Source organism: Rissa tridactyla, chromosome 17, assembly GCF_028500815.1.
Source record: "Rissa tridactyla isolate bRisTri1 chromosome 17, bRisTri1.patW.cur.20221130, whole genome shotgun sequence".
Lineage (NCBI taxonomy): Eukaryota > Metazoa > Chordata > Aves > Charadriiformes > Laridae > Rissa > Rissa tridactyla.
The window spans coordinates 7,772,286-7,794,791 of record NC_071482.1 but is presented as its reverse complement, the minus strand read 5'-3'; the positions used below and the strand labels follow the sequence as shown (position 1 = coordinate 7,794,791).

The 22,506-nt window shown below is 53.0% G+C and overlaps 1 protein-coding gene across 1 annotated transcript; it reads left to right on the top strand.

Moving 5' to 3' along the window:
- Positions 1-4: 4 nt before the first annotated feature.
- Positions 5-18,165, top strand: DCPS (decapping enzyme, scavenger). Its single transcript, XM_054222859.1, is given in 8 exon segments — positions 5-201; positions 299-441; positions 443-622; positions 2,036-2,204; positions 9,913-10,058; positions 13,544-13,657; positions 16,786-16,896; positions 17,831-18,165. Coding segments are annotated over 8 exon segments (1,323 nt in total). The 5' UTR covers positions 5-8; the 3' UTR covers positions 18,098-18,165.
- Positions 18,166-22,506: the final 4,341 nt, after the last annotated feature.

The following is a 22,506-nucleotide window of genomic DNA, read 5'->3' as shown; positions in this document are numbered from 1 at the left end:
AGCCTGCCATGCCTGCGGGTGATGCCGCCGCCCCGGTGGCCAAAACGCCCGCGGGTGATGCCGCCGCCCCGGTGGCCAAAACGCCCGCGGGTGATGCCGCCGCCCCGGTGGCCAAAACGCCCTCGGTGGGGGACAGAGACATCCTCCAGCAGGTCCCCGCTGCTCATCACGCAAACACTAAGCTCCGCCGTCTTTGCACGGGTTTGTTTGGGACTATGAAAATGCAGAAGTTTAAAATTTTGGGGGTTGGTTTGTTTGTTTGTTTATTTATTTATTTGTTTGTTTTTTCTTCCCCCAGTCCCTCGGTTTGTGGCTTTCTGTGGTGCCAGCGACTGTGGGGCACCGCCGAGCCGCCGGGGGGCGCTCTCCCCGCGCGGCGCCGCTCCCGCCTTTCTCCTCGTTTGCCGGCGCCGCGCAGGCGCAGTGCGGGGCTGGGGGGGGGGGGGCGGGGGCCATGGCGGACGGCCCGCGGCCGAAGAGAAAGCGGGAGGAGGAGGAGGAGGCGGCGGCCGGCGCCGAGACCCACGATGGGGCCGCCGCTCCCTTCCCGCTGGCGGGCCTACGCCTGCGGCGTGTGCTGCGGGAGTCGGCGCGGGAGAAGGCCGTGTTCCTGCACGGGGAGGTACCGGGAGGGGCGGCGGGGGAGGGGGGGGAAGGTCCAGGCCCGAGTCAGGCCCGCCGCCATTTTCCCCGCTGAGGGGGTAGCCCGGGCAGGCCGCGCCCCCGCCGCAAAGGCCACGCCTCCTGCGGTGCCGCACGGTGTTGCCGGAGGACCCACCACCCCCTCCCGGTCTCCCGACCCCAAACCCCTCTTTATTCCACAAACCGAGCCCCCACACTCGCTTTTCCAGCCCTTTTCTGCCCGAGCTCGGCCAAGGCGGGGGGGTTGGGGGCGGGCGGGAGGTGGCTGATCTCGGCAGCAGCGCGCTGGAAACCTTATTTCGAGCGTCAGGTTAATTTTTCCTTATTAGTAGAGCTGTTGGTTTTGGACCTGAGAGCGGGTTTGTCGTGTTGGAAACCTTATTTCAAGCCTCTGGTTATTTTTTTTTTTTTCTTATTGGTATAGCTGTTGCTTTTGGCCCAGTGAGCAGGTTTGTCGTGTTTTGTGGGTAAAGTGGCATTGAATTGCAAGGAAGGTGCTGACTCTGGGGCTGTAAATAGGGTAGGCATGTCAATGGGGTGCCGTAAAAGGCGAGATTTGTAATTACTCTTAAGTTCTATGGCCGGGGACCCTGGCTGTGGCATGGGAGCAGTGCAGCTGCCTCGGCTCCTCTCATGTGGAGATGTGCATCTGAGCAGGTGATGAGGATGGGGAAGGTTCAAGCAGCTGCTTCGATCTCAGGGCAATGTTTTGATGGTCCGTGGGTAACTGAAGTGGGCACAGACCTGCCCGCTCTGCCCTATGAGCGTGGGAGCCCCAGGTGAAGCCCTTTGCTGTCCCCAAACGGGGTTCAGGGAGGCCTTGCCTGGGTGCTGTACAAATGGGAGCGATGCGGGGGGTGTGTTCTGCACCCTGCACCTCCCGCAGGTGGCTCAGGTCACATCTGGATCTGGGTTGTGGTGCCTTGGAGCAAGGTAGCAGCGTTCCCTGCCCTGGAACAGCCTAGGTTTGCTCCCTGACCATGATGTGAACCCTTATGCCTGTCTCTGCCCTCTTCCTGACCTGGGCAGCATCCCTGTGTCGACTTGTGAGTATCTGAGATTAAATCAGTGATGTGGGTCAGCGGGAATGCAGCTGTGGCGCTGGGAGCATCCGGGGAGGTGCAGATGGGCTCGAGGCATTGTCCACATCCCGTTTTTCCGCCAAAAAATGTCTGTGTTCCCTGATGGGGAGCAGATGCCTGCCATGCTTCAGGGCAAATGTGCCATTATTTTTGGATGGGGGCTGGACTAGGAGAGGGTTTGTGCATGAGAATTGAAGGGCTGCAAGGTGTCTGCCGTGGTCCCTTGGTGGAAGTATTTAGGTCCTGGCCTCAAAGTCTCCATCCTGTGCTGGGTCTGTGTTTGCTGACAGCTTTACCCATTCTTATTCTAGGTGACGGGCCCCTCTGGAGAGGGGACAGATGCTGTAGTCATCCTGGAAAAGACTCCTTTCCAGGAGGAGAAGGTATCGGACCTGCTGAAGAAGCACATGAAGCTGGAGCTGCGGATGCGCAATGACATTTACAGCACGTACCACCTCTATCCTCCCCCGGAGCTGAGCGGTGAGGACTCTTGACCTCGTGGCGGGGGGGGGGCAGTCCCAGGAGGGTGGCTCCGCTCTGTGGCTTGCCTGCGGAGTGGCGCTTGTGGCTGGGATGCTGGTCGGTGTGCTCCTGCCGGCTCCAGAGGGGAGGATGCAGTGAGACAGGCAAGTGCTGCTGCTGCTGGACCCCATCGCGCCACCCCGGTTGTGGTTTGGGTGACAGCAGCAGACCTGGCTGAGATGGGGAGATCGGTGGATCGTTGCCACTCTGAAAGCAACATCCTACTCCAGAGGCTTTGAATGTTGCCTCGTTTCTCCCCCTCTTCCCTGCACTGTTGGACACCTAGCTCAGCTGATGAGTAGCTGCCCATTAAATGGCCATGGCTTGATTACTTGCAATCATCTGCCTGTGCCTTGATTTAAAGGTGAAGAAGGGCTTGGCCATTTAAAAGCTTTCCTTGTGTGTTTTTTCAGTGGTGTCAGTTAATCTGGTAAGACATTGTCTCTCACCATAATGTTTATCTTGAAAACCTTTGTCTTTAAAATCTCTACAGAGCATGTGTCAGCTTCTTGTTCCAGGGCATCATCTCATGTGCTTTATTTTTGTTACTTGTTGTTGCGTGGTAAGGACAGACAGCTAGGATGTTTGCAGGGGAGACTGAAATCCTGGTAACCTTGGGTGCCTTGTGCAGAGAAGCACCTGGCCTTTCAGGCCTCTCCCTGCTGATTTCATGCACCTGTGTGTTATGAAACGCAATTAATAACAGAGTATGATGAGGTGAGATGAGCAGGTTGGAGAGCTTCAGTAGAAGGCTGTCATCCTGTGAGACGGATTCTTGTCACGGCAGAAGGGCATCCTGTGACTGCGGTGCTGCTCTTTCGGCAGCTGAATTTAATGCTTGTGGGTGTTTAAATTCTGGAAGTACAGTGGTTAATTATGTGTTGACGCTTCCATAAACACAATGATTGCCAAACAGGTTTAATGGAGTCAAAATTAATCGGAGTGATAGCCTTAAGTAAGAAGTTGTTGAGGTCCCGAATTAAATTTTTGGAGTCTTTGATGTTCCTGCCCGAAAATGCTCCTATTTTAACGCCATTTCCATGGTGTAGGAGGAAGCACTGTCTGGCTTTGGGAGCTTGAGTTGTGCAAAACTCCTACTGAGGACTTGAAATCAGAGGTTTCAGCATTACAAAGCCATGTTCCAACAGCAGGAAAACACTGCAACACCATGGTTTCGGTGGTTGCCCTGGGTGGGAAGATGTCAGAGCTACGCTTCCTTGGCTGGACGGACTCCTGCTCAGACGCCTGCTGCGTTCCAGGCCGGCAGCGACTTGCAGGGATTCCCACGAGGTGGCATTGCAAGACTAAAATCCCCTGGGCCTCCCTCTAGCTGCAGCCCTGCCAGCCGTGCTGCCGTTTGACTTCTTTGCAGCACCTAGCTGTGCTGTATAACTCCAGTGTCACTCTAATAACAAAATTTTTTTATTTAATTTAAGATTTATGCCAGGTGCAAAATCCCTTGCTGGGCTGAAAAGGCTGTTAAGGGTCACCCGTCTCCATCAGTCCTGCTTTTTTGGAGAAATTGGAGCAAAACCAGCTGAATCTCGATCTTCTCGCGTCCCGTTTCTGTGCCTCTGTTAAACTAAACCCTCGCCTGGGTTTTTTCTATTCAATGTGTCCTCTGTGCCGTGACTTTGGCGCACCGTGCCACCCTGTTTGTTTCATGTATGGCTGGACCAAACCTACCCCACATTTGTTTGAGTGTTTGTGCCGTTCCTCATGTAGGTCTGAATGGCGAAAAAGCCTCTGGCTTCCTTCTGAAGTTTATCTTTTTAATTACTTTAAAAATTGCTTTGAAAAGGCGGTTTTTGCAGAAATGTTATGCATCTTTCCTTCCCAGCCCTCTCCTTGGCATCGCTGTGCCTGCTTTGGGTGTTGGGCACGGAGAACTGGAGGGGAAAGTGCACCCTGATGCTGCCCTTCAGGCTCTCTGGCTCGGAGCGGTGGGTGAGGAGGCTTCATCCTTCCAAGCAATTCAGAGCCAAATAGCTGGTTTTTACGGGCATATTGTGTGAGCTGCTGGCGGGCAGCTGGGCTGGCACCAGAGGAAGCAGTTGTACACATCAGGAGGGGAAGGATGTGGCCCTTTTGATCTGAGTCACGGAGGGAGTCGACGTGAGGAATGCAGCTCATAAACCTAAAATGAAGGAGGAGGAATTTCCTATAAGGCTGTGGGCAATGTCAGGGCTTGTGAGAAATCCCTGGACGTCGAGTGATCGTGTGGAGACCCAGCGAGCCCTCGCACTGGGGGTGTCTCAGCCTCTTGGTTGCAGGGTTAGAGATATGCAGGGGTTTATCTCCTGGTTACCATGATGCAGTAGAAGTATTTTGCAGAGGTCAGACTTAAGCAGGTCCTTTGAAAAATCCTGGGTCGCGGTGTCACGCAGGAAATTAATTCTCCCCAGGGTTTTCACAGCATCCCGGGTGGCCAAGCCCCCCATGCTCAGCTCCTCACTTTCTAAAGGTAAAGTACACCTCCAGACTGAGGAAGTCATGACCACAGGTGACTGTGACACTGGGCACATTGAAGGCATGAGGAGCTGCCTCTGGGTCCCTCTGCTGTTTTGAATTGCACTTCTCAATGCCACCTTTGTGGTCTGAAGTCCCCGGGGCGGCTCTTCCTCCAACTGGAGGTTTTTTTGATATCTGAAAGTGGATATTTTCTTCAGCCTTTCCCCGCCTCCTCGTTTAAGTGAGTCGGATGCTGTCTCCTCCATGGAGTCAAGCTAATGCAGGCCCTGTGTGATGAAAGCTTGTTTTGTCTTGGCAGTAAAAGAGCCTGTGAGGCTGGGCCAGTCGCTTTGTTGTGTGGTGAAGACAGAGAAAGGGAGGCTAGAAGTAGTACGTTACCTGAGCCAATGATTCCCTTCTGCCCTGGGAAGAGGAATTTCGCTCTGCAGCTTAAAGATGAGATTTTTTTAGGGTTGGAAGCACAGCAGTGAGTTGGACGCGTGAAGACAGTGCTGATCAGAAAGAGGACCTCATCCGTGTCTTGCTTGGCTCTGGTTTTACTGGCCGCTAGGAGAGACGTGTCAAGGCTGAAATGGGAAATAACACTTGCAAACCAGCTTAATAATGGTCGGAGTTTGTCTGAAGGGCAAAAGGAGGGGGGAATTTGTGAGTGAGTTTGCGAGGAGGAGCGGTGTCAGAGAGCATGCCATCTGATTGTAACTGCCCTGCTAACAGCAAAGGCAGGCGTGTGTAACGCATTTTAAGGCCAGTTGCTGGATATTACCTAAATTTAAGAGGCAGCTTATGCCAGGAGGTGCGAGACGCTGATGGAGGAAACCCCAGCTCTGGGACTCTCCTTTGCAGGGAGAGCAAGGTCCCCTTTCATAGCAGGGGAAAGATTTTCCTGCTGCCAAAGGCTTGATTGCAGAAGCCAGATGGTTCAAGCAACATGTTCCCCAATAACATTCAGCTCCTGGTGGTGCTCACACCTGCTTGGCAAGGAGACCTGGCTGTTGCCAGCAAAAAGCAGCCACCTCTTTCCTGGCTGCTGAGGGATGTTGTGTTTCACAGCACCAAAGCTGCGCTGGTGTAATTTAAGGACTCCTATCATTCCTTTAAGGAGCCTGTACTCACTGGGCACAGCTCATCCCTGTGCTGTAGGCGGAAGGTTATTAAAAATGTCTAAAAAACAAGCACATCGGGAGACCCTCCGGCTCCATCTCTCCAACGTAGGGTGGAGAAATTGTGAGAGAAATGGGAGAGCATGGAAGGAAAGTATTCAGTCATGCAGGAAGTGATACATATCCCTGCCTTCCTGAGCCCAAAAAGTCTCTGGTTTCAGGCAGTGAGGAGCTGGAGAAACTTGCACGAGCTGCATGGGGAAGGTTGGTTCATCTCCAGGCGTTTCCACGCTCCGCCTGCCTGGGGGGGCGCTTGCCCAGCGGAGAAAACTCTTTGCATTTACACATAAATAAAAAGCTGGAGCCTGAAGCAGTGGGAGCGCGTGGAGTTGTTTGGGGGACGGTGGGAGGTGTCACCCTGCTTTGCTCTGGGGTTTTTTCTGGGTTGGTAACCTGCAGCTTTCCTCTTAGCCGTGGCTGTTACAGCTAGAGCCCACCGAATCCTTGGTCCATGGATGAGAACCAGGGGCCAGACAGCCTTGGCAGGAGTCCCCAGCAGCATGTTTGGCTTGCCTTGACACGTGCTGGCCTCGGAGACTACGAGCTCTTGCAAGCTTTATCCTTTTCTTTTTGTGCTTTTATTTCATTCAATAACGCACGTCCCAGATGTCCGAGGCAAAGCTGCGGTCGTACCTGGTTGGGCATGGGTTAAAATTAGGTGTTTCCTGGTGACTACTGCTGCGCAGTTGTGATCATACAACTAAATAAACTACGTTAATACAGCAGGGAAAGGGGGAGGTTGTGCATCATGTTTAGTTAGAGCTGCATCAAAGGAGATAAAGCTCTGCTCTGTCTTCCCGTTGTCAGGTATGCATCAGGAAAGAATCTCGCAGAGGAAAAGAAAACTTGCAAGAGTACGAACAGGACTTTCTCTGCTGCTTCCTGGGCTTGGCACCTTCCTGTACCTGACGGTTGAGTTGATTAGGCGGATTATAAGCCCAAAGCTCAGCTTCCTACTAGCAAAGGGAGGAAAAGGCACCCCTTCCCAAAAGTAGAAACAGGCTGTTCCTGCCCTGCGTGCTTCTCTTGGCTCCCCGGCATGTTTAAATCTATTTAAAACAAAACTACAGTGGTCTGTTTTAATGTTGCTGAGTGGGATGGGAGAAGGGAGCGCAAGGCAGCTCAGTGGGTCACCCTGGGCTCTCGTTGCCATCTGCATTGTTTTGAAATTTCACGTGCTGAGCTGGAGAGGGATTTTGGCAGAGCCTGGGGACAGCGCGGTGTGAAAGGGGACAAGGCATCGCTACTGAGCCTGGTGTGCGCGAGCTCTCTCTGCCTCCTTCCGTCTGCGACGTGTGGCTGTCCTGTGCCGTGAGCATGGAGTAACGTGTTCCGTCCTCCCCTCTTGGCAGCAGCTGCTTTCAGCCCCTTTTCCCACAAGTTCCCCAAATTGAGCTGGAGTTTTGGTTTTGTTTCTTGTGTCTTGGGTTGGTTTTTTTGCTCTCGTTTTTAGCAGGAGAGGAGGGCAATCGTTTTGTTTCTGGTCAATCCAACCTTCCATTTCTCCTGGGCAGGGAAGCAATGGTGCGGTGTATCCCCTCAGGCACCCTTCGTAGGGTGAACTTGGCCAATCAGTTGTTCTCTACCATCGCAGTACCTCTGCCTCTTGCTCATCCGGGTTCCTTCAATTAAACCTCTGTTTTTATAACCTCCAGTTAATTGACGGTCAGTCTTGACTTCCAGAGTAAACCACAGCGTTTCGTGGCATCCCTTGCCTGGCATTCAGGAACACGCCGCCTGATGTGACTCAGACGTAAGCAGAGACGATCCCTGACCCTTCAGCAAGCTTAAAAACCCACATTATGTTTCCAGTGGTTCTTTACCCCCATTTCCAGGCCAGGGTAGGTTTCGGCTGCCCCACGGTGTACGTGATGCTTTAATGCACGTGGAGCCTGCCAGGAGCAGGGCGGCTTTTAAAATGGAGCATGAATGCGGCTGGGCGCCAGCAATGGAAAGATTTTGTGGCGAGCCTGGTCTCGCCGTGGATGTTTCCTGCGGCTGAGCCCAGCCTGAGCTGGGACTTTGCATCCTGTGCACGGGCTCTTAAAGATAGTCGGGCTGTGAGCATTTATCAAGCAGCTTCTCTGGCCATGGTGATTTATGCTAATTAGCCTTGGTGGGGTGTTTCAGGGTTGATGAGACCTCTAGAAGGGAAATAATCATTAGCGAACCACAGCCTCTTCCCCTCCCACCCCCCCTCCTTCCAGACATCTGCTGCTCAACCACAGCTGCACATTAAGGATTTCTCTGATCTCGTACTAAGCTTTAAAGTATCCTAAGTGGCTCTCCCCACTGTGAGCTGCCACCCACCCCTCCACCCACCCCCCCCCCCCAAAATGGGGAGGTGCTGGGGGAGCTGTGAAGTGTCCTCTGAACGCCCCTCCCAGACTGCACATGAGAGCAGTTACCACCACCACCAGCATGGAGGGTTTTCTGCTGTAGTCCCTGCTCTCGTTTTGGGGTATCAAATTAAATTGTGGAAGTTTCAGCCCGAGGCTGAGCGTGGTATTTTCTTATCTTTTGCCTTTTTGTTTTCTCCCCAATGCTTTGCTGGTCTTTTTAAGCGAGGAGCAGAGGAGCCACAGCCTTGCCTTTTTTTTTTTTTATTGTTCTTTGCTATTACATCATCCCACTAGAAGTGCTAATCGAGTCCTGGAAAACAACCTTGTTTGAACATGCGTATGGTGGGAATCAGACCAGACTGCCCTTGTGGTTTGCATTTTCATATTTCATGTTACCAGCATTTTCCTGTGGATTTCATTAAGCTGGGTTTGGCGTGAAATGAAAAGGCAGAGTCTCCCAGCTTGCAGCGCCGTCCTCGGAAAAAAAACAGAAAGCAGAAAACTAAAAGAAAAAAAAAAAACAAAACCAAATCGCCCTAAATCCTGGCTTTAGGAACAGATAGATATTTATATTCGTTGTCTGGCTAGCATATATACCACGTATAAAGTGTGAAGCACAACTCTGTGGTACCCTGGTGAGTGTGCAGCCCATGGTTTTCATGACCGCGGCACAAACTGCGGTGTTTAAGTGCCCCGGATAACTTGCTTTGGTCCCATCTCCTCAGGGTTTGTCCAGGCTCCTGGGGTTGTTTTTTCTCTCTTCTTCCTGCATTAAGTTTTATAGCAGCTCTCGTTAGCTGGGAAGGTGGAGTGGCCTTGGAGTTGTGGTATACTCTGTATCGCACATCTAATCTTGGCCAAAGAGGGATATTTTCCAAGTGTTTTAGCGCTGTGGGTGAGGTTTACTGCTGCCAAGGTCAAAGCGCCCAGGGTGACGAGGTGCGCGGTTGCATCCTGTTCAATGCCGCAGAAATTATGCAGCAAAGTTTTAATCGCCAGGTAAACAAAAATTGTTTTCCTTTTGCTAAATGTTCTTTTTGTTGGCTGGTGCAGAGAAATCACCCAGCTCTCTTCCCTCGGCTTGTCCCGTGCCATGTTAACCCATCAGCCTGCGTCGTTTGCCCCCGATCTGTCCCTGTGCCCTTGACCTCTCTGCCTCCTTGTGCTCGAGGCCGAGCATCCTGATGGCCGAGAGCTCTGGGAGGGAGCTGCTCCTAGAGCTCGCAGCTCACGTGAGGTCTGGTTTTGCGGCTGGAGAAAGTTGCTGGGTGCTCGCTCGGTAACATCCCGGGAGCTTTGGATTCGAGTATGAGGAAGATGCATCTCTGCCCCCGGGGTCGTGTTTCTTGTCCTGGTTGTTGACTGCACGTAAGCTCTTCCCTGGGAGCCCCAGCTCTGCCCTGATGTTGCTGATATGCCTGAAAGAGCAAGTGTGGGGAAAAAAACCTTTCAGACAGCAAACTCCTCCACCTGAACTGGAAAGACAGGCTGTGTTGTCGGCTTATCCTTCCTCGAGAAAAGCGTTTGTTTGCTTTCCATGTCCGTTCTCCCCCACGCTGCTGTTTTAGTGGTGTCTTTTAAAAAGTGTTAGTGTGGCATCTATTGGAAGGGAAAACAGATTTATCGGGGACTGAAGGAAGCAATGTGGGTTTTGTCTGTGATGGTAACTCAGTGAACATATTTTATTTCTAGAGATAAAAACCACGGTGGTGTACCCTGCTACGGAGAAACACCTTCAGAAGTACCTCCGCCAAGAAGTGCACCTCATCCGTGAAAGCTGGGAAGATTACAAGAACATAACGCTGCCCTTCATCCAGTCCCAGAGCTTCAGCATCCAGGTATGGGTTACCACTGCTTCCCCCCCCGCAGAGATGGAGGTCTTTGGTCTCCTCCTTCGACACGCTGGGCTGTCAAATGTCTCCTCTGAAGCCCAGGTTAGAGGCAGAAGAGTGGAGCGTGCTCTGCCCCTGTCTCCTTGTTGGTTGCTCCATCGGTGTGTTGCCAGCTCCGCGGTGCCGCAGCCTGCTCCTCAAGCACAACCGGCTGCAGAATATTTCTGCCGCTCCTGAGTTGTGATGCTGCCTGAATGCATCCCCTCATCCATCGCGCTTTCTTGAGGCTGTGTGACCTTTGGGGTAAGCTCAGCGATGCTAAACAGGCCTCTCTTTCCCCTAAACTCCCACAGTGTCCCCATCCTTCTGTCCTCTGGGTCATTCTTCTGCATTTTTGCAGAAAAACATTTGCCTTGGAGTTGCCAACCCAAAGTTGCCTTTCCCAAGGTTTCTGGAGACCTTCTGTGCTGGGGCGTTCCTCCTCCTTTCCAAGGGTGGCTCCCTGGGCGTTGGTGGAGTTTGCTGGGCTTTTTAGGAGTCTCTTGGGTGTTGTGGAAATGGGAAGGCACGGATTACTCTTGGATTTCTGCATCACAACTTGCTCCTCGGGTTTGCCTACAGCTCCTCTGCCGTTCTGCCCTTTGGTCCATGTGGCAAACACATACTTCTAGTGTCCTTCTTGCCTCAGGCAGCGGCAATGGACTTTTTTCCTGGTTTACATCCTAGTTTTCCTGGTTTACATCCAGAGGAAGGCAAGTCTGTAGGGAGCAATTCCTGCCAGCGTGTGCAGAAGGGGACATAAACCAAATCCTGGGTCTGCTTGAGGCTATCCATGAAAAATGAACCCCCAAAACCAACCAACTGCAGGCCTGGGGTATCCCCCACACCTCTTTCCTGCTGCCTTAAACAGCAGCAGGACGGTTAACAGGGTTCACTGTTCCAGTGTCTGTTTTCTAATCGCTTGCAGATGAACCTGAATCCCGCTTTCTGTGTCTCGTACCAGAAGGCACCTTGTGAGCTGCGGTGTGCGCTCAATTACTCCTCGCCTGCCTGCTTTTCTCTGCTCCATCATTCGGCTTTCTCGCAGGCAGCCAGGCTGCAACACCAGTAACATACAGGTGGCATTTATTAGCTGGAGAAAGACAAGAGCGTGTTTCCACCAGACAGCAACCTGCACGAATGCTTTCTCTGTGCTTTTGCTTTCTGGCTGTTGAAGTTTCCCGGTGTAGCAGCTGCCTTCGGAAGTTGCTTGAGCTCTCTCACTAAATGCTTGTGAGCTGATTTTTGTCCATGGAAACATATTTCCACTGACCATCAGGAGCTTCTGATGAGAAATCATGGTCAGCACAGTCAGTCCTTGACCTCTGTGAGTTGATAATGTCATTTCGTGTCTTTAACTGGTTTTAACGAGCGGAAAGGGAAATGTGAAGGGTAACAGAAATATCGGGGGACTACAGAGGCAGCTCTGTTTTTCTGCTGGAGGATGCAAGGCGTGGATGCTTTCAGTATAATAGTTTGATTGTGGTGTCAGTCTCTGGACGTGTGTTCTCCTTGCTGGGCTTGTGCTGGAAACAGCAAGAGCAGTCAGCTGATGACCTGCCCGTCACATGAGGCAGCGCTGGGTTTAAAATTCAGCTCATCCGATCGGTGAAGTTATTTAGGGCACTGATAGCTTGGCACTAGTGAAAAGAGCAGTCATAAAAAAAAAAAAAAACCAAACCCAACAACAACAACAAAAAAAACCCAATCAAAAACAAAACCAAAGGGCAAACTTTCATTTCCTGCTGAGCTTCCTGCCCTGCTTTTCTTCTGGGGTCACAGAGCACAGCGATCTTGTACCTTGCTTTCCAAAATCGCTTTGAGAATCTAATCTTCTCTAAGACATAGTTGCTAGGAAGGAAAGATGAGAAATCTAAGCAAAAAAAAAAAAAAAAAAACCAAACCCGAAAACAGATCAAGGGAGGAGAGGTTGGTTTCTCCCTAAGGATATATTCAGGTCAGTTCACAATGATCGTAAGTTTTGACTGGATTAATTAAACTCTTGACAGAGTTCCCCAAGAGGGCTGTCTTTTTATCTTGAGCGTTTGATGTGCACAGCATCCACTGACCGAGCTCGCTCGGTGTGTCTGTGAGACTGACTGCCCACCTGGGGCAACCAAAATGTTTCATACCTAAACTTGATGGGGGGAAAAAAATCATGTTTCAGAATGGTTGTTTCAGCTTTCAAGCCCTAACAATTTTCTGCTGCCTTATTTTCTAGGGATGTGGCTGGGAACTCCCTTGGCAGTCCAATACTTAAGTTAGACCTAAGCTAGAGCATAAAGCGCATTTTGGAGGTGTAAAGAGGGATGCTCGAGCTCAGGTCGGGAGCCAGGAAAAGCAAAGATGCTTTCCAGTGGTCTTACTCTGTCATTTATCCCTGGTCTCTTTCATTTTGTAGCCAAAACTCATCTCTGGGTGGTGCTTTGCTTTGAAGGAGGCGCGCAGGGGGATAACCAGAGCAGGGGACTACAGGCAGTCTGGAGGCTGAGGCTTTAAGTATAGAGGAAGAAGAGCGGCGAGCTGTTTTCTAAGAAGCCAGGAAACCAAGAGACACAGAAAACACATTGCCCAAGAAAACACCAGGCCTTTCGTATTCGCCTGGCGAGCGCTGGCTGCCGGCAGCCGGAGCCGCATCCAACCTCAAGCTTGCAAACAATCTGCTTTTTCCTTTCTGAAGGGGAAAGAAATCAGCTGAATTCCCTTCTCGGACCTTGTAAAGGTTTCAGCGCAGCCTGGGAGCTAAAAAGGTGCAAGCGGCCCTGCCGGTGCTGCGAGAGGCATCTACTGAGCCCCACAAGAGCTGGCTTCCGCCGCTGCCTGCGTGGCCGGGGTCTGGTGTGCTCCGAGTTGCTTGTGTTGGTGGCTGATCCGTCTGAACGCCGGTACCTCTCCGTTGCCAGCCGGTGGGAGCACGGAGGAGAGGGATGCTGCTGCCCCTCGGGGTATTTAGCGCTTTGCAGCAGCTCCACCTCCATGTAATTCGTAAAGCAGCCAGGTCTGGTTTATCGCTAGACTCCATCGAGGAGAACGATCCCCAAATCCTCTTAGGGGCAAACGCAACAATTTCTACGCTGGGCTAAACCGTCTCTGTTCAATACCTCATCTCCAGCTGCGGCCAGTTCTTAAAGCTTGAGAGGAAAACAAAAATCCCTGAATAATTTAGCTAGCCGGCGGTGCAGCGCCACGCAGCAGGGTCGGGAGTGTACCTTTTCACTGAAGCGATTCTACTAGCCTGGAGTTCGTTGTTGGAATGTTTTATGGATAATTAACTACAAACGTTATCAACCATGAGACGATTTGGCCATCTTAAAATGAAGTCATCGGGGTTTTTTTGTTTTATATCCTACTTGCAGCGAATATGCACTAAGCCATGAGCTCCAGCTAAATGTGCCTGAGGTGGTGAGGTTTTTTTTCTCTGCTGGCTTATAAATTGCGTGTTTCTCTTTCAGTGGGTGTACAATATCCTGGAGAAGAAAGCTGAGGCTGATCGAATCATCCATGAAAACCCGGATCCTTCCGATGGATTTGTTCTAGTTCCAGATCTTAAGTGGAATCAAAGCCAGGTTTGTTTGCTCCTCTTATCTTTGGAGGGATGCTGCTTGTCTGAAGGTGATCCAGAGGAAATGTCCACTTTTGCGCTACTAATAGCGCACTAATGACAGTTTTAGGAGGGGAACGGGTCCTTCCTGTTCCCACTGTCATTAAGTGATGATATTGCCAGGGCCTTTTATCGCGTGCTAATTACGGTCACAGCAAAAGAGAGGCTGTTCTCACTGCTGCTGGGTGATTTATTTATTAGCTTCGCTTTCTCTTTCCTGTATTAGCCCAAATGTTGTCGTGGTGTGTTTGAACCTAAATCCAGCTGCGTATTTGTTCCTGATGAACTAGTTTGGTGTTTTGTTTTATGTTTTGTTTTTGGTTGTTTTTTTTTTTGCAAGCCTCAGCTCTTAAGCGCAAACCAGGCAGATGTGTTGTCCTTCAGTTGCTGCAATTAACTCTCCTCCACACAATATTAAACAGATGGTCGTTAGCTTATGAGCGGCTGCTTAACCCCTCGTGGGAGTGGCCACGCAGAGGTTTTTAAGCCCAGGCTGTAATCCTCAGTTGAGTGGCTCGTTATTTCCTTTGGGCTCTGACTCCTTTCTGTGCTGTACTTTTGGAGATGTGCCAGGGGTGGTGAAACTCCGCATGTGCACCCGTCGAAGTTGATGGAGTCAAAAAAAAAAAAAAAGTCCCCTTTGTGTTTCTGATCCTCAAAATGCTTCTGCAGGCGTCAGGGTGGGAAAGTTACTGTATGATTAAAACTTCGAAATAGGAACTAAAAACTAAAAGGGAACACAAGCCTGCTCGTGGGCAACACAATTCTGCGTTTGCTGAGTCGCCCGAGGGAATGACCAGAGGAGGACAGGTGAGTAGGTCACTGCAGGGTAGTCTCTGGTCACTGTGAATTCCTTGCGCGTCAGCTACTCCAAAAATCCCTTGTCAAGCTGTGATGGGGTAACCAAGCTCGAATTTCCGCTTCTTCACCGGGAGGCATGACCCTCTTCCTGAAGAGACTTTGCGAAGCAGGTGTTACGCAGCAAGCCTGCAGTCGTGCTTACGCCACCGCGCCTTGTTCCGTGCCCTTTACTTTTGAGGATCCCTAAATATTGCTGCCCTAAAAGTGCAGCACGTCGCCCCTTTCCGTGCTTCAAGCAAAGCCTTGGTGTAAATCCTCACTTGCTGCAACCAAGCTTTGTAACTTGCGTCAGGATTGGAGGCGGATGGGCTGAAGATTGTGCTTTAACTTCCTCTGGAGACCTGTTTATCCACATCTTGTAGCTAGCCCAGTCAGGGAGCGCTTAAACGGCAGGATTTGTCTTTAGGGCAGGTTTCCCCGTGCTGCTGTTGCCTCTTGGTATGCTGAACAGGATCTTCTTGATATCTTCCCGACGACGGCTGGGCTGCTGTCTGCAAGGAGAGCGCCGTCACCCCTGGGGCTATCCGGGACCTTCGCCTTGCCTCTCTCTTTCCCAGGCAGGCGAGCCAGCGTCCCAGCGAGGGCTGTCGTCTTCTGCCTTTCAGCCAAGGAATTTCTCCTTGGCTGTGCCGTGATGCTGATCCCGGCAGCCCCGCGGCTGCCCGCGAGCACCGGTTCCTTCTGCATCCCACCAAACAGGCAAGGCTACTAAATTAAGTTGGGGAAGCACAAGACGGAGCTCCCAGCAGGACTCTCCGAGCCTCTACGTAGACGTCCCTTCAACAGCGTTGCCTTGCGCTAGCTTAGCGCCTTCCCTGCGGAATGCTGCGAATTCACCTGTGATTATTTCGGGCTGATGGACGGGAGGAAGATTTCTCGTTTGCATCGTGAAGTCTGCATGCTCGCTGCCCACCTCGACCTTCTGGGCTCTGCGTCAGCTCCTGCTGCCCGACCTTGATAGTGGTTTGAGTTGGTTTCTTGGTGGTGTTTGGTTTTGATTTTGGGTTTTGGTTTTTTTTTTTTAATTTTTGTTTGGTGTGGATTTTTTTTTCCCCCCACTTCTGAGTTGGTTTCAAACCCACAGGAGCCCTGAGGCGTTGCCTGAAACGATGCCCGGCATGACATCATTCAAGGCCTTTTTAGCAACAGGCTTATTTGTTTCAAACAGCAACATGCAGATGTTGTTCTCAGGAGAAGAGATGTTTGCGTTTCCTCCCGCCAGCCAGCCCTGATCCAAAGAGGACAAGCCGATACGCCGTCTTTTTTCCAGAGCTGCACGCAGGCTGCTTTGGGAATCGAACCGAACCGTGAGCGTCGCTGCGCTGGCTGGCTGCAAATAGCAGCTTCGTGTTTTGAGAGCCCCGAGAAAGGGTCCTGAGAGCATCTTTTTGGCACAAGCGCCTGTTTCCGTGTAGCCAGATGGGTTCCTCGCAGCCCTGAAAAGATCTGCTGGGTCTCAAATATCTAAACCCTTTGCTTTGCGGTGTTTATATTAGAAAGCCACTAACTGAGCTGAAGGAGATGGGGATTTTTATTTTATTTTTTTTTTTCCAAAGTGTAATGATCCACAACCCTACGTCTTGTTAAAGATTGAATTTCATAAGTGCTTCGGGAGGTGCCAGAGGTTGGCCTAGAGCTGCCGAACAGCCGTATTTTACTGCACTGGGGTTGTCCGGTGACCGATTAGATCTTGAAAAATAGTTATTTATAGAACTGGTGCGACTGGAAAGTGGCTGGCTGTTTGCACAGTGGAAATGTAGGAAGCTTTTCACTCGGAAAAATCTACAGTCGCGGTTTTGGCCACTGCGATTCACTGTAAGTCTTCGTGCGAGCGTGGAGATGAACCGTTTGCTTGCTCTGCAGAAAAGGCCGTGCTCGGCGTGGCGTCTGCGCACAGACCCCGCTGCCTCCTGGCCGTGGGCCTCAGTTTCCCCCACCTGTAAGAAGATATTTGTGATCCTGCTCTTTATTGCTTGGGGTCCTCTTCTGCTAATTCTTGGAAAAACCCCAGTTTGTCCAGAAACGATGCTTTGAGGTGCGGTGGGTTTGTGGGTGAGCGCGTCTCGTACTGGGAGGATTCAGCCCAGCTTGGGTGAGGGTTAAACAGGACGGCAGGTAGCCCCATATGACACGGCCTGGAAAGCTGTGGTTGGTGCGTCAGGTCCAAAGTGCTCGTGCCTCTGTCTGCTCTTTCTGTGGTCACCTTTGTCACTGTCCTCCATCTCTCTGCAGCTGGATGACCTTTACCTGATAGCCCTCGTTCACCGCCGAGAGGTCAAGTCGCTTCGGGACCTCACCGCCGAGCACCTCCCGCTGCTGAGGAACGTCTTGCAAGAAGGCAAGGTAAGCGCGAGGCTGGTGCGACGCTGCCGTCCTGGCCAGGGAGAGCAGGGCCTGCCTGCCACAAGGTCGCTGCCTGCATTCTCCGGCAGCTGCCAACCGACCCGCACACGGCAGTAACCCAGAGGTGACAATCCGGTCACGGACCGGCGCTGTGCTGCCCGCTCTCGCATCTCCGCCTTCAGACCCCGGTCCCTGTTGCTCCATCAGCACCTTCCCCTGGGGTATCAAAAGGCCGTGCCACATTCGAGGCATTTCAGGGCTGCTCGGTATTTCTCCGTTAGCCGTGAGCTGCAGGAGTCGAGCCCTGTCCTCCCCGTATCGATAACTTCCTTCCCAACCCCTTGACTGTTCTCACCGGCCGACCATTTTTTTTTTTCCAGCCCCGTGACAGGGTGTGCTGGGGAGATGGATGCGCGATAGCTTCTCTTTCCATCACTGTGTTAGAAATTTGGAAAGTAATTGCACTGGGGAAAGCGGAGATTAATTAAGAGATTAGTCGGGGGATTGCAGCGTGCCGAGCAGTGAACCAAGCCAGCGTGCTGGAGTTCGCCATTGCTGTTTATAGCTTTAATTACACCGCCTGGTAACAGGATCCCCGTAACTTGCCGAGCGAGCCGAAGCGATAAGGGTGGAAGGGAAAACAATACGAGCGGAAAGCACGTCCTGTCACGGAGGGAGAAAAATGGAGCAGCCGGAGGCATCGCTCCATCCCTGCAGAGGCTGAAGCAGAGGACGGGGAAGAGCTCTGGCTTTCCCAGCTTCCCCCACCCCTTGCTGTGAGGATGGAGGAAGCAGAAGTCACTTCTGCCTTTCTCTCCACCTTCCATGCCGTCTGGGGACTCTCCCTTCCATCCATTGCAAGGTCGGTCTGTCTGTCCTGTCCCGTGTCCTCACGTGTCGCTCATCCTGACCTGTGGCTTTTTCTCCTCCGTAGGAGGCCATAGCGAAGCGCTTCGGCGTGCCCGCGTCCCAGCTGCGAATCTACCTGCATTACCAACCCTCCTACTACCACCTGCACGTGCATTTCACCGCCCTGGGCTACGACGCGCCGGGCAGCTCCGTGGAGAGAGCCCATCTCCTGGCAGACGTGATTGACAACCTGGCCGCGGACTCCACGTACTACCAGAAACGGGCTCTGACCTTCGCCCTTCGGGCTGATGAACTTCTGTTTAAGAAATTCCAGGAGGCAGGAAAAGTGTGAGCTGGCGGAGGCTGCTTTTATATCTATTTTTATTTTTAATAAATGCCCGTTTTGGGTGTTGGTTTTTCCTTTTTTTTTTTTTAATTTTTTTTCTTAAAAGGTTTTGGTGTTTTTATTTTTTTTTTAACTCTGATTTTTGTACGAATTGGGTCTGACGGCCCATTGCTATGGAGACCATGTCTTTTGCTCAAGTCAATTAAAACGTTGATTTGAGTAACCCCTTTGCAGTGTGCTGGTTTTCACCAGGCGCGTCGCACTGGATGGACTGGCTGTGTCTGGGGGGCCGTGAGCGCAGAGGTTTGGGCAGGAGAGGGTCTGTGTCCCCCTTCCCCACCCAAAAAACAACGCCTGCCACCAAGCGTCAGCCCAGACGGGGAAGCAGGCAGCTGCAGGGGTCCAAAAAAAAACCCCAAAAGCTTCACTTATTTCTTACAGATTTACCCCTGGGAGCGGGATTGCAGCTTCCCTGGGACAGGGAAGAGGTTTCTTGCTCCAAATAAATCAAATGACTAAGCCGAGTCCTCGCCGCTGCCGGCCAGCTGCCGTGGGCTCAGGAAAGGCAAAACGCGACTGCGCGCGCCGCCTGATCCCCAGCCTCAGAGCCGTCACCTCTACCCTGCTAATTAGTCATATATCCCGCCTTAAATGAGCTCGTTTAAAAGGGCAGCCCCTCCCTGACACAGGCTTCTCAAAAGTTTTGCAAGGATTCCTCTTTTTTTTCTTTTTAAAAAAAAAAAAAAAAAAGATAAAATCAATAATACTGCTCTTCCTTCTGCCAGGGAGGTGGCGGGGCAGTAAATGCCGTCCCGCAGCCGGAGAGTCCCCGGCAAAGGAGCCTCCCGAGACCCCGGGGTGACTTTGCTGCCACTTTCCCGCTCTGCTGAGGTTTTTCTTCCTCTTTTCAGTGAGGCACCGACTTCTTCCTCACCGCTTGACTCTCTTTAAACGCTCCTCGCCCTGCGACCCGGCGAGAGCTGCCCGTTTGGGTGGGAAAACCAGATTCCCACGCGCAGAGAGAGGTTTAGTCCGCCGACCCAGCCCTTGTTTAGCCCCCGCGTCTTCTCCGCCGGGCACCAACCTCTGAAAACTTCATGAGTTCTTGCTGCCAGAAAGGGCTCCGGTTTCTGGTCGGGGATGTAATTGCAGGAATCATCTCGCCGGCTACCCCAGTTATTTATGCCGTTCAACACACTGGGCTCTAAGAGTTGGGGCGTTTGGGGTTTTTTTTGCTGATGTGGGGGGGGGGAAAGAAACAAGAGAGAGATGTGATTTGTTTCCAGGGCTGCTGGCTGTGCCACAGTGGATGTGGAGAAGATCCACGGGGTTTGCTGTCCCCTGGCTTTTTGCGGCCCAAGGTTTTAAGTTGCTAAGGGCAAGAAGTGATATTTTTTTTTTTTTTTTTTTTTTTCCAGACCAGAGTGGGGTTGTTTTTTTTTTGTGCTTGGTCTGCCTGGGTGAGGGAACATCACGGTTTTACGTACCCAGCCAGATCCAGCCCGGGAACGGAGATGGTTAAACGCCAGATGGGATCATCCTGTTGCCCGGGAAGCTTCCCTGTTCTCCAGGTATTAAAAAAAAAAAAAAAAAAAAAAAAAAAAAAAAAACCAACCCAACAAACTGCCTTGAAAATAGACTTTCCGAGGGCTGCGACAGACGACCGAGCAGCACATCTTCCGCAGACCATCTGTCCGCTCCCCCTGGAGGAATCGTTTCTCCTGGGAGACAGGAAGGTGCTCTGCCTGCCCGTCACCCGTCTCCTTGGGGAGCAGGGGGGGACACGGGGGAGCCCGGGACGGGGACTGTCCCCTGCCCTGCCCCAGGACGGGAGGGCAGGGGGCTGCGTTTTGATGGATCTTTTGAGGATTTACGGAGGTGCTGGGGTTGGGCGTGCAAAGCCAGGGAAGCGTTTCTAGGCTGTGGCTTTGAGGAAGGGTGAGCCCGAGGTGGTCCCCGGGCAGCGGGACAAAGCCCACTTGTCCTGGGCATGAATCGCCCCATTCTTGTCCCTCTCGAGCAGATGCCGCGAGCCCGGCCGAGGGCATCCCCCTCCTCCTTCGTCAACAGCTCCCCTCTCGCTTTGTCCTCGCCACCTTTTCGGGAGCGTTCCGGCCGCGGCACGGTGGCGCGAGACCGTCCTGGGCTGGCGAAACCTCTGCCCCGTCCTCGCTGCTGCAGCCCGAGGCGTTTTCTCAACCGTTTGATCGACGTGATTCCTCAATACCTTCGGAGCGGGTGACGGCGGAGCTCGTCACCCATTCACTTCTCGAACTGCCAGGATTTTGGTTTTTTGTTTTTTTGTTTTCTTTTTTTCCTTCCTCCCCCCCCCCCCCTTTTCTTCTCCAAATTACTCGGCGCTCATCATGCTGAATTAATCTAACTGGCAATTTATCCTTTGTGTAAATTAAATACTAGGGCAGGGTGTAGTCATTAGCAATGACTAACTACCCAGCAAACGCTCGCGGCGTTCTGCTAAGGCAGCAAATGTGCTTCCAAAAACGCCGTCTTTCCTGGTGGGTTTTAAAATCGTTGGTGGCTGCTGGTGGCCACCGGAAGCTCTTTGCTGGCCTTTGGGCCCCACCCGAGGAGATGGGAGTAGGCCATCGGAGCAGGCGCCCCGTTCCTGCCCGGAGGACGCACCACGGGCGCTCGGAGGTTCCTGAGGATCCGAGGGGGGTGGACGCAGGCGGTGTTCCCCTCTCGCCGTGGGCGTCCCCCTCGTTTCCCCGAACGGCGGTGAAGCCGCAGCACCGAGACCTCTCGGCACGGAGACGCCGGCGAGGCAGCTCGCGGAGAGGTGGAGCCGGAGGGATGAGAGCTGGAGCAGGTCCCCGGCGCTGGGTTGGCGTCTCTGCGAGGGGCTTTTACTCTGCTCTCGCTCCCCGGGCCGTGGGGGAAGCTCTGGGATGGAGACCACCACCAAAAGGATCCCGTCCCACCGTCGCCAGCGGGAGGGAGCTGAGGACCGAGAAGATCCTGGGAAGCGAAGCTCTGCAGCCTCTTTTAATATTCCGTCTTGGGGGCATGGTAAAAATAGACATTTGGGATGCATTATTGTTGCCGGAGTTTTATTGAACGCCGTTTTATTGTTTTCAGATGCAATAAACCTCGCAGGGGAACCCAAGAGACCGAAGGGTCTAAATATCCCTCCAGCAAATCCCAGCTCCGCCCCCCACCCCCGCTGAGCCGCGGCCCCCAATAATTATCCCTGGGCTTCGTCTATGAGCTGGCGGCAATTAAAGCCTAATTAGGGCGGGCTTGCCTGTCACCACGGGTAAAGCTCTGCCCCGTTACCTCGCAGCTCGCCAGCGAGGAAACCCCATCCTACGCGGGCGGAGGAGCGATGCTCTTCAAATATTGATGCGGTTGCTCGATTAGCCTTGGCAATGCCAAAGCCGTCGGGTATTTTATCAATTAATATTGGTGGCGCCGGACGCGTCGGGCATCCAACGGGGCCGGTGCCCTCCGGGTTCCCCACTACCTCTTGCTTTGCGGGGGAATAAAGGGGAATAAACTTTGCTGCCTTCGGCAACAAGCCGCGGACGTTTCACGTCGCTTCCCCGGGTGAAAAATCGGCCTTAAGACGGCTGATGATCTCAGGGATCGGCAAAACCCCACCGGGGCGCGGGAGGGCTGGATTTTGCACCTTGGGGAAAAATAAAAGCCTGCAGGGGGTCGGCCGCGTCGCCGTTGATGGGATGGGGTGGAAACGGAATCCCGTGGGAGACGGAGGTGGCCGGACACGGGGCTTTCCGGCGGTGGGAATGAATTTCTCTGCGGGGCGGGGGCGGGGAGGACACCGACAAACCCCCCCCCCCCACCAAACCCAATATCGAGTTGATTTTAAGCAAAGGCGTCCCAAAATAACGCCGGGCACCACCTCGTGCTGGTTTGGCCGGTGGATTCGATGGGGGGGAACGGCGCGAACCCCCCCCCCCCCCACCACCACCAGCAGAGTGTAAATCCCTAGTGGGGGAAAGCCTTGCCCCGCTCCCCCCTCCCAAAAAAAATTTGTTGCGAGATGCTCTTATTTGGGGAGATTTATCCCAAAAGCGGGGGGATGCTGCCGCAACGCTGCGATTTTTCGGGGTCCTCTGGCCATGGTGGGGTGCGGGGGCGGTTGCGTGTCCTCCCCCCCCCCGCCTCTTTCCACAGCCGGGGGATGGTGGTGGTGGTGGTGGTGGTGATGGGGGGGTGACCCGGGTGCTTCCAGCTCCCGGGATGCTTTTCCCTCCCTCCATCCCTCCCTCCATCCCTCCCTCCCCTCCCGGCGGTGTGCGCAGGCGTCCCCGCTCCCCGCCCGCCCAGCGCCGGGCTGGCTCCGGCATCCCGCACCGCTCCGCATCCTCCCGCCGCCGCCGTCCCCCCCGCCCCAGCCCGCCCCATGGTGAGTCCGCAGCCCCCGTAACACC